Below are 16,867 nucleotides of genomic sequence, written 5' to 3'. Positions count from 1 at the left end.
GGCAAACTTTTACTTGTTTGAAAGTCCTGTACATCTGCCGCTCTCATCTTGGAAAGGAGAATCCACTGGTGATTTGTCTACCGCACCCCCGATCCCACCCCCCCCCCATTTATCTACCCCCCCCCCCGACCCCCCCCCCCCCCTCGCCATCGTTTCGTTACAAGGCTCACCCATATCACAATATTCTACAACATTGCAGAGGATGTTTGTGCGATATTCTGAACATTTCTGCAGTTCTAAACATACGGTATATATATATATATATGAAGAAGATGCTGCTAGGATCGAAACGTCAGCCCCACTTACTTTTACTCACATATTTATATATCCATATATATATGTATGTCTGGAAAGGTGCGTAAGCTTTTATTAGGTGGAATCATAGTAAGCTGTTATAGAAGAGTTGAATTGGAAGCGAGGCGCAGTGAGATTAAATGTGATAAGATGATTATGAACATAAAATGAAGTGGGCTGAAGTGGGCTGAAGTGGGCTGAAGTGGGCTGAAGTTGGGGTAGGAGGTACATTTGGGTGATAACGTTGAAGTTATTTTACTTACCCTCGGATCCTTCTTAGGGGGTTTATAATTCAGGAGCAATTCCACAGCTTCTACTACCTCCTCGTCAATTGCGTGTAACAGCGCTGAACCCACGTGTACATGATGACGTAACACGAGCTCGATAATTTCAACATTCTCGTTCTGAATGGCTATCAGGAGAGCGGACCGTCCGAGCGGATCTTTGCAATTAATGTTAATATTAAAATAGATTTCGGCTTCTTCTAAGGCGTGTCTGACTCCAGCGAGATCTCCCCTCTCCACAGCTAGGATGTACTGTTTCTCCGCGAGGTTGAGAGGCGGTTCCTTCCTTACCGTATGCAACGGTATTCTGTCACTGTAAACATCTACGTTGTAGAAAGCAGCCATGTTTGACTCATGTTTTACAGTTGAACGTTACCATGAGGTTAGACTGGAAAATGGAAACAGAAATAGGCAAGTTATTCCACAATATATTATAAAAAAATATCTCAATATATTTATGTTTATTGATATGTGACTGATTGACATAAAATTCAAATTTTTTTTTTTTTTTTAATTAGACGCGGAAGTAAAATCTTTCATATTTTAATTTTTGTTGGTTAGGTTTATGTATGTCTTATATATCTGGCAATTTTCCTGTACGATTTAATACACTGTGTTGCCTATTATGAATATGATTTTTGCTTACCCTATAGGAAGTACTGTATACCTATTGTGTTTCAATTGTTCCATCTGTCACAGTCTTAGGAGAGTGTGTAAAATATCAACTGAGCAGAAAACCCTCAATGATATTATTGACTAACATCATATTGCTTTTTAATTAACGGAATGCAACAACCATTAACACACCCGTCATCTTAAAATTTAATCATCAATGTGTGTGAACATGATATAAAATTAACGAGACGTGTTTTCTTTCTTTAACTAAAACCTGTTGTTGAATATATGAGCGAATCGGTTATCCAAATATTAATTTTTTTTTTGGCATGACAATAACCATTAAATACAAATTGTTTGTTTCAAAGTACATCTTACTATAACAAAACATTTTTTTTCTTTTTTCTTATTTCTGTAAAGGATTATAAGATTCTATGTAGTTTTGCCAATACTATATATACTTCTACTATTATCTAAGCGACATGTAGCTATAGTTATGTGTCCTACCACAGTAACGTCATAACAATCAATTACATTCGATTACCAATTGTCAGTTCATTATACTGGCAGTGGGTACCGTTGCTAAGCAATAACTGCAGTGTAGTGATTGGTTCACAGTGACGTCATCAAGTGCATTTAACACAGATTATCTACAGAGAATGTCTGTAATTTTTAGCATTTTGCGCTTTTAATAATCGAATCAGCAAAGGAAAGGTACCGTAAAGACAACTGGCCATTCGAAGTCTGGATAGTTCTTGGGGTGGGGGAGGGTGGTATCTGCGTATCCACTCCTAGTGTCGATGCCATAGGGTATCATATATGTATATGACATATATATCATATATATATATATATATAGGCTATATATATATATATATATATATACATATATATATATATATATATACATATATATATATATATATATATATATATATATATATATATATATATATTTATTTATTTATACACGTGTGGTTGATTGCTGATGTAAATCATAACATTCTTGCGCTCTAACGCCATATGAAACACGTGACCTCGCCAAGAAAGTTTGTTACCTGCGATGTAAACAACATATACACGTAAAATCGCTGGATGATTTTCACTGGTTATGTTTGTCTCTTGTGAATTCTAAGGTGTAGTTTTGACACTACTCGGTATATTACAGAATAAACATCGAACTGTGATAACATAACAAAAAAGAGACGTGCCTTTTCTAATAATAATAAAAAAATCTAAATATTTTTCTTAATCGCTAGCCTAAATAAACAAAAAGTGTTTTTTTTTTTCCTTCTTCTTCTTTTTGGTCCTTTTCTTCGTGCTAACTACAAATTGCAGACCATAAAGAGTTCAAATGATAAATGAAGATTTAAAGCTATATATTATTGAGTTCAAAATGAGTAACTAAAAGAAAAATAGAAAAGAGAAGAAAAAGTCAAAGTATTGTATGTAAATCCTTACACTGACGCTTTAGGTGTTTAATCTTCCATGCATATAAGCAATTCTTTGAACGTCAAAAATATGATCATAAATAATTGACTGAACACAAATGGAAAAAAAAATACATTACAATTATCGTCGTACCGAACACTTTTGAAAAACAGAAGAATTTCAGAATCAGTGTAGTTATAATATCGCATAAACTATTTTATTTTCTTCTGTGGAGTATAGCTGAACAGAAAGCAAGATCTTGACAGCTTGGTCAACAGTGCATGAACTCTTAACTGTTAGTATTTATGCTTCGTGTCATGATATTGAAACGACGTGTAACCCTATATAGAAAAAGGTGGGATTCAATATGAAGAAGAGGAGGGGAGACTAACCTGAATCATCGCAATTTGGGTTTTACATATAAAGATTGGGGAAATGGTAAATTAGAGGTGAGTCTGGTGGGGAGAGCCGGGAAAGGGGTGTAGACCAGGGATCAATATTAGTATATGCAATGTCGCACGGTATATATCGAGCCGATATACGATACACCGTTATACAGCACAATTCCTGTCAATATCGTGGGTATGCTGTTCTACATTGTTTATTATACTGATGTCAACACTGATGGTTTACAAAACCCAAGGAAGGTTAATAATGCAAAAAAGTCATGACATCCGTCGTAGTTTCAAGTGCATCAGTATTCCGCTCCTCCTCCACCTCCCTCCCCTCCCACCCCGTTCTCCTCCCATTTCCCGCCCCACCGCACCCCAGACCAGAGACAGAACAGTTGTACACGCCATTGCTAATTACTGCCTGTGAAAGTCAAAGGATTTAACGGCGTACCTGTAATGTAAGGTATGTTCATCTAATAGATAACCTTAGTGTGGTCGGGCGTTCTGTTTACCAATTTGGTAACTACACTGTAGTGTTATTAACATGCAAACATATTGCTTACGATTACAGTATCATGTAATGAAAATGTAATGACAAAAATGCTTAGATTTGCTCAAATGATCAATGTTTTTATATTTAAACAACCTAAACATTTCCTAGGCTGTTCGCTTAAGCTGTTCGCTTAGGCTGTTCGCTGTTCGCAAGTGCTCAATGCTTTCAGCGACATTCATAGCTTTGAGAGCACCCATGTGTCTTACGATATGTATGGTGAGTGATACAATTTGAGAAAGACAAGTTTTCAATGTATTTCAGTGTCGTCATTTGAACCAACGCTCAAAGAAGCCCCGTCTCTTGTCCTTTGAAATGGTGCATTCTGATGCATATTTAGGATATATAGTAGGTCTATAATGAGGTCTATACGCAAATTTGTGCCAATAAAATACTTTCGTCCTTCATGTGGGATAAGAAGGGGTGCCACCCCCCCCCCTCCCCTCACTCATACGCCTCTCCCTGATTCCGTACCTGAAAATTACCTAATGAACACGATGAGAGAAAAAAAAAAATACCTCCATTAAAAGGTACAACCCATATATGAACACAAGACTAGTGTAATGAAAATGCTCAATGTTTGTGTATAGAAATAAGATGATTAACTGACCTGTATATAAAGACCGCAAATATTGGGCAGCATCCAAAGGTAAAACGTAAAAGTTTAGACTTCAAATATTCTCATCTAGTCCCACTTCTCCTCTCATTTCATCCTCCTTGACTCTCTGAATCATGTTCTCACTATATAATTTCCTTTATTTCTGACGAATGCATTATTATTACTATTATAATTATTATTACAAATTGAGATATGTTGATAAGGGCTATTGAATGACTATACAGTACAGTAATCAGGAATCCTTAACACGTCGACTGTCTAACGCGAACAGGAAACCTTTTATACAATAATCTCCCTACCAGCAATTAGTATACCCACGCTCAGTTTTAAGCCGACCTGTTGAAGATATTGTTCAATACTTAATTGATACTTGACAAAGACTATAAGGATTGATATTATCAGCTGCTTTAAAAGTTCAACCTACCGATGGTTTTACAAACAAAAATAAAGGGAATAAAAAAAAAATGGACGGTGGTGCTCAGTGTGAAGCACGTGAGGTACTAATGATCATTATAAAGGTTACTATTTACCCGAATGCCAATTGAATAGTTATAGCGTTAACAGGGGTCGCTTTGTGTGGGTTAAAATGTCCCAGTGACGATCACAAGATTTCAAGTTGGTGGGGGGAGGGGGAGGGGGGGTGGTTTCATATATCCTCCAACTGATATTAGCTTGTGGTATGAACTTAATGGACGGCCTGTACTGAGGTAAAACAACTCCCGACTTTTGTGGTTACATTATACAAAGGGGGGGGGGGGACAATTGCGTCATTAAACGTTATTTTCTCTATTAAAACATGCACTTTGATATTGCTTATTAAGCCTTTTATAGACGATATAAGAGTTCATCATAGTGCACTAAGCGACTTTATCACGCATGCATTTCACATTTCAAATTTCGCATGCGTGATGCATACACTGTCTCAGCGGTAACTATATACCAGAACCTTCTCTGTATTATACCGACAGCAATGCCATTAAGAGAAAAAAAAATGAATTCTGATTTTTAGCTTGATGATACATTGAATACCAATTTAATGCAAGGAATAACTTAATTTTCTCCGCAACTGTTCGTTCATTATAACCTCGTTGCTAAGGGGGAAAAGTGGCTCTTATATAGTACATTACGGTTTGTAACGTATTCATGAAAAACTTCCAAAATCAAACTGCGGCAAAGCCTCGAATAATTATGGGTAAATGAATATGGAATTTTAAATCGTGTGAGCTTTTTTTTTTTACTCTTCAAAGTTCACAAGAAAGAGATAAAAATCGAGAGCCTTGAAAAATACAGTTTGAGTTTATGCAAATTTATATTTGTCTTCCTAATGTTCTATGCACTTTCAACGCGATTGGTTATTCAACAGAGCTTATACCATAGTTCAAGGTACAGCTTTACATTTTCATTTTTGTCTTAGCTACATAATTATAATGGTAAGCAGTACTGAAGAAATAGCAGGTTATACCGGTATATGAATATATATATATATATATATATATATATATATATATATATATATATATATATATATATATATATATATATATATATATATATATATATATATATATACATTTCCAAAAGAAACAGCAACAATTTTCCTTAATGCCAGAAACGTTTTCATACCGCCGGATGTTATCCGTAGCTGATCAAGCCAGGCAAACGAAAGGGGAACTGTTACTTTCATATAATGCGCTTTATTATTCTCCTGTGAGCAAACATACACTTATAGTGTTGTTAAGGTTTATGCCACCATATGTTAAGTGAATTTATGGTGTCTCTGCAAGGCATCGTGAATGTATAACGAATCTATGCAATGCAAAGGTATATAGAACCGAACTCCAAACAAAATAGTTGCTTAAGTAATTACAATATTGAATCGAAAATATGGTAGCTTTCAGAACAACTGATATAACTGCTTTATGAAAAAAAAAGCTTTCAAATAACGTATCCTTTAAAATTTAAGCTATAAAGACATGCCGTACGTATCGTGTAGGTATGTAAATTATATACATCAACACATGCTTGTCTACGTATACGAGGTACATATATATATAATTGAAAAAACGTCTCTCACATATTTAACACGTATATTATCCGTTGCTAGGGGTACTTTAATACCCTCACAAACATAAAACATGTAAATATCGAATACTTCAAGTTCGAAATCCAATCGTGATTGTAAAACCAAAAAAGTTCTCGACAAATATGACACTCCATAAGAGGCTAATACATGGGTTAAGGACTGTATATGTTAGAGTGATGGTACGGCGTGCAGGTTTGGTATATGCAAATAAATAAAGAATTAACAGAGGGCAAAGTTCAAACCTTCCTATATTGAACTGTTATCCTAATCAAATATCTTTTACGCCGTAATTCAGAAAGAGCTAAGCTCTTGAAGGAACTTATTTGAATTTGAAAAATATGAAATTTAATTTGCGCCGTATTTACAAAAAAATTAAATTAATAAAAAAATTAGAATCATGAAGAAGCTGATTTTAACTGTTAAAATACTAAATTTAAAGAGAGAGAGAAAAAGGTTACGTTATCGCGATCAAAATTTCTTACTTCATGTTGAATTTCTTTAATTAAATAAACTTTTTTTTATCAAGTAGCAATATTGTCAAAAATAATTTTTGTATAAGACGTTTAGCCTACACTAAAAGATGAATCGTTTCGGGCCTGAACTTTCTACAAGAGTTTTTGTTTTTTCTCCAATTTAAACTAGGATGAAATATCTCACTTGAACAATATCCACAACGGTACTTACAAATACGATGATGAGAAAGTACAGGCCATAGCGTTAAATTGCTACAGTATACATCAGGTATCGCACCACGTCCGCCTGAAAGGTTAATCGTGGAGAAATAGCCATAAACTGACCTACTGTATTGATTGTTTTTTGGCATTTTCTGAGGCAACGCCATTCTTTTTTATGCTTGGATGCCGCAGAAGATAAAATAAACTACCGGTGGTCGAAAAATCTGGAGGATTGAAGGTGATTTAAGGCATTTTAGAAAAAATCTTGGGTGATACAAGAAGATAACGCAGCGAGAGCTGGCAGGTGGTTGGGGGTGTGGGGATGGTTGGGGGTTGGGGGAGCATTATGCTAAACTCTGAACTCAAAATCTAAACGGTCATGGTGGCAAAAGTTGAATATGTGGTGATAGACCAAGCCATCAGCTATCATTTGCTGGGTAGGACAAGTCAGTTGAAAACTTCTATATATGCTCTAGCGTCCTTGGAAAGTGACGAGTTTAGTGTATAAGTCAATGGTATAGCAATTAATTGGTGGTACGACACATGCAGTATATAGTAAATTCCAGTGAAACAGCAATAATGTTTAATGTCACTCAAGTGAAACTTATTACACAGTAAACAGAGCCGACTACTGCAAACTCTTGAATTTACAATCGTGATGCAATTTAGCCACTGGTTTGTTTAGTCTATACAGTGACAATTAACAATTGCTTTTGTGTGTGTCTGCGTGTGTGTGTGTGTATACACTTGTATGCATATATATATATATATATATATATATATATATATATATATATATATATATATATATATATATATATATATATATATACATAAACATATACATATACATGTATATATCCCGGCATATGCATGATTTTCGTCAATCAATTGAAATCAAATCGTAATGGAATTTCGAAACGTGAATGCTACAAATCTTTGCCTATTTTGATTCCAGGCTACAAGCTTAGCTCAACGTCAAGTGAGGTTTACCTCAGTTCTGGCAAAGCCAGATAAATGAATATGTAATTGTAAGGAGAGAGCTTTGGGCACACAAAGCAGAACTTAAGATAATTATAATTTGGGAAGACCTTATCTCAGTCAACAAATCCGAGGATTTAAATTTGAATGTTTACAGTGTTCGAGTCTCCATTAAAAGTGTCTAAAAACATTGATTGAAAGTTGTCTCACTTGTTTTTGTTTTTACTCTTTCTGATCTACATAAGTAATAGGATACATACTAGCGTGTTTTTACGTTAATATTTCTTCTGTCACCTTAACAACTAAATTCCGATCAGTAACTCAATGTCGTTAGTTAGAACTTGTTTTTCGCGTTGGAAAGAAATCCTGGTAGCCTAATTAAGGGGCAAAATCACCAACATTTGCTTGCAAAACTGCAGTCGATACTCAAGTATCTTGTATCTTTACGTCACTTAAAGGAAAAAAAAAACCGAGGTTACTGCAAATACGGAAATGATTTTTATCGATTTCTTTCAACTCGTCTTGATTGATTCCATTTCCTATTGACCTGGTCATATAATCTTGTGTACTCGCCAGTGATTATCTCATGAAAAATCACTTGCAGCCGGAATGAGTGAATGATGAATAGACACGAAAAATATCATAAAAAGTATATAACCTGCCAAACAGTACAAATAATAACACCATACATAGAGAAATATGAGAGAATTGCATGTGTATTCATATGTACATTTAGATGTATATATGTATGGAAATGTCAATTTCCATGTTAATGTACATATACATATATTTATATATATATATACATTTATATATATATATATATATATATATATATATATATATATATATATACATATACACATATGTATGTATATGCGCGTCATGTTTATGTTTCTGTGTGAGTTTATATGGGTTTATATCGTATGTATCTGTTGACAATCGTTCAGTGTGATATTAGGCTACCGATTTACTGTAGTCTTGAAGCATCTCTACTTGAAACATGTCCTTACAAACGTTAGCATATACTCTCGAATCCCATCGTGACCTTTCAGGAGTACTTAAATTCGTGTTCGAGATAAGGTGTGTTTGGTTCGATAAAACATAATCTAGTTTTCAGTCAGTGTAAGAGTACGATAATGCATTCGTGGATCGGATTGGTATAAATATTCTACTAGAGGCTAAGAATTGTTAGTAACTTCTTATATTTTGTTAGTTTCTTCTCATTATATTTCTGGTCTTTCTTGTTTACCGGGTTTTAATCTTCTTCGGTTTCAAAGAGAGCGGAGAAAGAACATGGTGAGGTGGATGAATTGGATCTGGTTTAAGCAGCAGCTTGTAACCGGATAACACTTAAAAATAGCTAATTTAGAAGAAACGTAAAGGTATCAAAATAGGGAAGTTTCTTTTACCTTTTCTATTAAAAAATACAGGGAGCGGGACAGGGACGTGGACAGGGACGTGGACAGGGACAACGACAGGGACGTGGACAGGGACAACGACAGGGACAGGGACTGGACAACGACAGGGACATGGACAACGACAGGGACAACGAGAGGGACAACGAGAGGGACAACGACATAGACAGGGACAGGGACAACGACAGGGACAACAACAGGGACAACGAGAGGGACAACGGCATGGACAGGGACAACGACAGGGTCAGAAACAGCGACAGGGACAGGGACGGCGACAGGGACAGGGACTGGGACTGGGACTGGGACTGGGACAGGGACAGGGACTGGGACAGGGACAGGGACAGGGACAGGGAAATGTTTGTCTTGGTTTTCACTTGTAATTTCTACTTCTGATATCTATCAACTTGGAAGACGGTGTCAATCTTGCATTGTTTTACTTTTGATCATAAACATTTTGCAAGTAAAATTGAATAATATTTCTTAATGTTAATCCTCTTATGTCATTTGTTTTGTTTGATTGACAATAACTTTTTCGTCTACATCGTAAATTTGGACTATTTAATTAATCGAATAATTGTAGAACTATAAGTCAATTTATTCGCATATAGAACAACATCAACAACAAAATGACAGACTTTCTGACCTCCACAGAGATGCCAGCAGTTTCTAATCATTTTCATATCTCTTGTAGTAATTACTTTTGAAGCATATCAAATTCAATTACGATTTAAGATGTCACGGACATCGAATTGTATCAAAATTTATGACTTCTGTAGCCATTGCTAAAATGCTTCATATGGGTAACGCCTCCCCCCCCCCCTCCTACCCCTCGTTTCCTATAGTCCTATCCCCTTTTGTTTGTATTTATTTCAGTTTGTTTGTATTCAATGATTACCGTATATAGTCCCTGTGCTTATTTTTTTCAAGTTCTTTCTTTTCTCTAAAAAAAAAATTACTCCAAAGTTTGTATGTTTGTATATATGTATGTATTTTAGATCCCCCTGCAAGCAGGAACTCGCGAAGAAGCCATCATTGGCTTTTCAAAGCCGCAAGCTGACCGCAGTCAATCTCTTAGATTCATATTTAACGTCCATGATTATGAATTGTCAATAGTCAACAACTCTGTAACTGTGCGACATACATTCATCTTGGAGTGACTCGAACTCGGTACCTTATGATTGAAAGGCACCGGCGTTAACCGGTTAAACCGTAAGTTAAACCGTTAAACCGCCGTAAGTTTAATGTCAATAATGCCCTGCAGCGCATGCAGTTTGTTCAATGCATTATGCCAGCAAAAGTGTGCAGTCAGTTAGAAATGGCGTTACCGTGAAGTACCGTACGTTGTTGCATAGTGGACATATTGTTAACTTATTCCGCACTAAATACAGTAAAGGTTATACTGATTTGAAATTGTCACGCGAATGAAAAGTAGGGCTCCAGTGGTAGGTTAGGTGCATAGGCGTAGGAGCCTAATTTCATTTGGGGGGGGGGGGGGGGCTGTAACGAATTGCCCGAAAAATATAACCAAAATTGTAACATGTTAATGTGCATATCATATAGGCATTCATCGGTTATTACATCACATGCCAATAACATACAATCATTTTCCGTGTTATTACCCTTCCATATTAATATATAATTATTGGGGAAATTGTTACAACAATATCGATAATAATAAAAATAATATAAGTTTAACCATTGAAAAACACACTGCAAATTATTCTTCTTTCAGTAGGTGCCCGAAAAATTATCAGCATATTGCCGAATTTTCACCAAAAAATTTGAAAAACACATTGCAAATTATTCTTGTTTCAGTATAGGTGCCCGAAAAATTATCAGCATATTGCCCGAATTTTCACCAAAAAATGTTGGTTGGGGGGCTGCAGCCCCCCCCCCCTATCCCCGCCTCCTACGCCTATGTTTAGGTGCTCTCTGATCTCTCTCCCTTTTTAATACCATCTGAGACCAGTTGTGAGGGGTTTCCCCCCTTTTCTTAGTTCGTTATTTATCGTTCATTTGCATATGTGTGTAGCTATATGAGAGATAGAACACCTTAAAGGCATCGTAAGATGTTATTGTTAGAGTTGTTGTATACAAGTAATGTAAGCAACTTACGATCCTAATGTAGACCCTGCAGACGACAATAGAGTAGAATTTTTGTTTCTTAATTTTGAAGGTTGTATATGAATCTGACAACAATTCGAATATTTATTATAACGCAGATTTTTACGTCTTCCTCTTGTTACGTCATACTTTGGGGTGGGGTGGTGGGGGGGGGGGGGTTCAAGAACATGGAAGCTGCAGATTGAGTTGGTAATGGAACTGCACCCACCATTGAATTGAGGACAGGAGAATACTTCTGTCAACCCCCCCCCCCCCCGCCACACCCCCTCCCTATCACTCCTCCGAACGTTTCGATGCAATCCATGGTGATATTGGATCAATTCAGCTGAATTATTTGATGTATAGCACAAAAGGTAAACCAGATGCAGAAATGATCAATTTCCCAAAGTTTTATATACTACATATCTAATAAAGTATCTTGGAGTATATATAGACTAAAATATATTGGATTATACACGTGGAATAAACTTCTTAAGACATCGCAAGATTGCGAAATTGCCTGTTGAGTTCTTCAGACGAAAGGAGAAGCCTTCTGAGGGAGGATCCAAACCCCTTCCACCCTCCCCCCCCCCCCATCCCCCTTACATTATGGAAGCTTCCAACGTCACTTGCAACATTATAAACCTATAAAGTAAAGCACAGAGTTATTTACACTGGAAATACACTGATTTTTTGCCTGTACTTTTTATTAGCGTTTAAATGATCCTCCCTGTTCGCATTGCGCATGGACAGAACAACGGTTTATATAACACGAGTATTACTATCGTAAGGAGCAAGTATCATGAGTAGAACCTCTAATTGAAAGCCTATGGATTGGGACTATTTTGGAAATTCCAAGAAAACGAGAAAAAAAAACTGTACGGTTGACTGCAATCACTGTATTCTCTTCAAATTAAAGCCTTTTACAGCAGACTATCAAATGGAATTGAAATCAGTTGAATGAGACGGCAAGTTTAAATGGATTTGAATCTTTAATTTCCCAATTCATTAAATCAAAAATGCATTAACAATTTGCAATATGAGTTGACCGTGAGCAAACGTTTCTGAACAATCAAATTTAAGTTATATTTGAAATGCTCTTATTTAACGAAATCAAAAAATTATAATAATTTTAAAAACTGTTTGAGAAAAGATGCCTAAAAATGCATCAGAATAATCACGACATTTAATTTCCTCGACATGACATCTCTTCCCTACCCACCCCACCCCTCCCTCAACTAGCCAGCGATATTATGTATCACCTTATATGACCTTATATATACCACAAAACCCTATGCTAACAATTTTATTAAATAATAAATCTATGATAGGGACTTTGTGTACATTTGCCAACATTTTGCGATTAAAAATTGTTTCACACTATTAAATTACCATACTGCGCCTGTTTATTATACTCTATACCCGTTATTCAACCGGTTCTTTTGTCTTAACATTGAAGGTGAGCTTTAATCACCTTTTTGAGTTATATAATTTCAGATATTTAGTTCGATCCCCTAGTGAGTTTCTCAAAACTCTAATCCTATAAAGGGAAATAATGATATGGGTCATAAGCATGCTATTTCAGTTTAAATGAAATAATGAAGTAAATTAAAAATTGCAATCGCATTTTAATTTTTATATATAATTAATATATACTAACGTAAAAGTGTCCGAACGACAAACTGTTGAGGATTGAAATTAAAATTCATGCAGAATTTGATTTAAATAATTTTCCTGTTTGCGTTTACATATTTTTTTTATATATATAATTAATATATAATAACGTAAAAATTGCCCGAACGACAATTTGTTGAGGATTGAAATGAAAAATTCATGAAGAATTTGTTTTTAATAATTTTCCTGTTTGTTCTTTACATCATTTTTTATATATAATTGATATATACTAACGTAAAAGTGTCCGAACGACAAACTGTTGAGGGTTGAAATTAAAATTCATGAAGAATTTGTTTTTAATAATTTTCCTGTTTGTTTTTTACATATTTTGTTTTATGTATAATAAATACATACTAACGTAAAAGTGCCAGAACGACAAACTGTTGAGGATTGAAATTAAAATTCATGGATTTACCCCCGCATTAGCCTTCTCTTAGTGTCTCAGTTTGACTAAATGTAAATCTAAATTCTAGTATTGCTCAATCAACCTGGGTTAAATGGACGATGGAACGCTAAAAAATACATTAAAACAAGATTATATCAAATTAAGTATAGGCCTACCAGCCTAATATATAAGTTGTACACGATGCATGCACACGACACAACGCACGCAGTATTACAACGTATAAGTATAGACCGTAGGGCTATACAAATTAATCCATACATTTACATGCACTACATATACACACCACTGCACATTAAAAAAAAAAACTTGAAAAGATCAAAAGAGATTACACTTAAACTGCCACGCATACAGGCAACCGATAATGATGTCCTTCATTGTTTATCTTTCATTATTTGTAATAAAATCATCTAAAAGTACGCACGAAGCAAGTTACGTGAGCCACAGGTGAACAAAGAATCTACAGCGCCCGAACAAACCCGCACATTGGCACGAACCGAGAACGTTGTCATAGTAACATGTATATATAAGATATTGATGGCATATAGAGAAGAAAGATTACATTCTCGAAAATGCCGAGTGCGATTTCGCGCGCCGTTGCAAAGTATTAAACTAGTTATTTTGATTATAAAAAAACACTTTGTGTAACGATGGTTGTCAATTTCAATGGTAGCCTTTACCACACAGACAACCACATATAGATACACACATATAGACGTATTGACACACACACACATATATATATATAGATATATATATATATATATAGATATATATATATATGTGTGTGTGTGTATATATATATGTATATATATATATATATATATATATGTGTGTGTGTGTATATATATATATATATTATATATATATATATATATATATATACACACAAGGCCGGCCGTTCGTGTATTTTAATGACTGACCGCATATGCCCATCAGACAAAATAAAAGTCGATATTTCAGGCCCCGTGAGATTCGTTAAGGAAGAAATAAGCTGGCTCGTTATGTAAACCCACTGCATGGAGTTAGTCTCTTTTACCAAATCTTGACCAACCAATTTCCAAACGCCTACGTACAGAAATACCCACCGGACAGTTATAAATGTAACATTTTAATTTTATATGTCGATAGAAAAAGGTCATTGTGTAACATTCAAGATAGGAAAAAGACGGCTTTTTGTAGCATAAATAGAGTCTACTGATATTGTGAATGAGCCAGGGTCGTAAAAGTCATGGTCACATGACGCAATTCTTACGTTTAGGGTTTCTACATTTGCAAGGTGGAGTGGTTATCGTCGATCAATATATCAAAAAATGAACCCTATTAAATTTAAATAGGAACGATTGTTTTTTTGTTTTTTTTTAGATAAATACACACTGTATATGTTTGATTTTTTTTCCCATATAGGAGGTTGCTTAATATGGATTTGAAATATACATGTAAAATGCAAACATGCTATGACCAAAATATTCTTTATACATATTCCTACAGCTTCTTGTGTTGTGTGTATATGACATACTGATCCAGTTGAGCGAAATGTATTGCTAAACTACGTGCTCCAGTCACTTAAACTGTTGATTCTAAGGTAATATCTATAAAAAAAAAATGCATGATGGTGTTGAAAAGAAACCTATTGATTGATAGAAGTTGCTTTCTAAATGATCTATTGCATATTAATATTAATATTATGAGGAAGTGTAGTCATCCATATGCTTAATATTGTATGTATTATGGACTATGAATCAACCAACACGACTTATATTATAGTCCACGCTGCAACTTTTATTTTTAAAGCGACATCATCCATATATTTCATGCAATAAGAAAAAAATCGTTCGGTGTATATATATATATAAATATATATATATATATATATATATATATATATATATATATATATATATACATATACAAATACATATACATATACATATATATATATATGTATATATATATATATATATATATATATATATTGCTTTAACATTAAAAATATACTGCAAAGAAGACAGTGAATAATGTACATATTTGATATACGATATGCGGTTTAGTCTGAATGACGAATCACGGTAGAGAGTCCCTGTTCATGAGAAACGAGTGGATTTACTTTTAATGAATGTTCCGATGGGAGGCAAATAAGCTCTTCATTCCTCTAGTTTCAGTGTTCATATATCCTAGAGAGAGAGAAACACTGTAAGCAACTGCTTATCTTTATTGCAAAGAGCCGGGGTAGGTATGTAAAAGATTAGAGGGACATGACTTTTCGATCTTCTTTCAGAGGCTATAATAGTTACCCTTTGAAAGTAGATCCTGCTAGGAACGAAACGTCAGGGGCCCTCTCAACTTTTACATAAGTCTTTTATATCCTCGTGAAGGCTTAGAGACTGGTAACAATAAAAAATGATATAAAAACTGAATTCTTGAAGGTTTTGCTGGATATGTTTGATTTTTTAAACAAAATTGTGTTTCCCACAGCAATTTACTGCAAATGTGTTATTTTTGTCATTTGTAAATCTTTCAAGTTTACAAAAACATAATGTCATTGTTCCTATGCGTGTGGTTGTCTCTATATTTCAGTCGAGTATAACGAATATAGCACAAAATTATCTGGAACTATTTAACGCAACATACAACATTAACATACAACATTAATTATTTCGTGCTGGATTCCAATCACCAACCACACTCACAAACATACACACAGAGTTACAGACAGACACAACCTACAACATACTTCATATTCCAAGAAACAAACATGTTGCAACATATTAATTTAAAAAGTTACTCAAAAACTTGAAGGTGGTTTAGTACAATTTTAATGACCGAATCTCTCCTTCGCTTTCAACATTGGACTAAACTATTAGAGCGATTGACAACGTCTCTTCTACACACTACCACGTATATTCCTTCCTCGGTAGTCGCTGCAATGCCTTACATTAAAAACAAAATTGGTAATTTAGTTTATTTGTCTGGTTATTGTTAATAATATAATTACAAGAGAAGAACTGCTAACTTTTAACTTACCTGCAAATTTGAAACATGGTTTCCATTATGGATAGTTAACGACGCAATTAATTTTTCCCGGACAAGTGATTGTATTTGTAACTATATATAGAACGCTGTTAACAATTATTTTATTTCAGACTCTGAATGTATAGGAAACCTGCCATGAACTGATAAAGACGACTTTCGCTTCATTTCCGTGACCACATTTCCATGATTGAGAAATATTTTTACCGGGTCCGGGTTTTTTTTTTTTTGTATTATCCTGTGTTGAATAGTCAAACCCCACATAAATTAAAAGTATAAGCTCTGCGTGTGTGTGTGTGTGAATATATACGCATGT

General features: G+C 34.8%; 1 protein-coding gene across 4 annotated transcripts in view; it reads right to left on the bottom strand.

Moving 5' to 3' along the window:
• The window catches only part of LOC139979695 (short transient receptor potential channel 4-like), an 83,668-nt gene that overhangs the window by 45,640 nt on the left and 21,161 nt on the right, over positions 1-16,867 (bottom strand). For 2 of the 4 annotated variants that reach the window (XM_071990729.1, XM_071990727.1), the window contains exon 3: positions 558-966. In XM_071990729.1, coding sequence (XP_071846830.1) covers positions 558-923 — 366 coding nt within the window. In that variant the 5' untranslated portion in view covers positions 924-966. Of the gene's footprint in view, positions 1-557; positions 967-4,176; positions 4,464-16,545; positions 16,752-16,867 lie in introns of those variants that run through there. The other 2 variants (XM_071990731.1, XM_071990730.1) reach the window with 2 other exon arrangements.

Source organism: Apostichopus japonicus, chromosome 14 (genome assembly GCF_037975245.1).
Source record: "Apostichopus japonicus isolate 1M-3 chromosome 14, ASM3797524v1, whole genome shotgun sequence".
NCBI lineage: Eukaryota > Metazoa > Echinodermata > Holothuroidea > Aspidochirotida > Stichopodidae > Apostichopus > Apostichopus japonicus.
The sequence above is the reverse complement of the archived record's forward strand: the minus strand, read 5'-3'. Positions and strand labels throughout refer to the sequence as shown.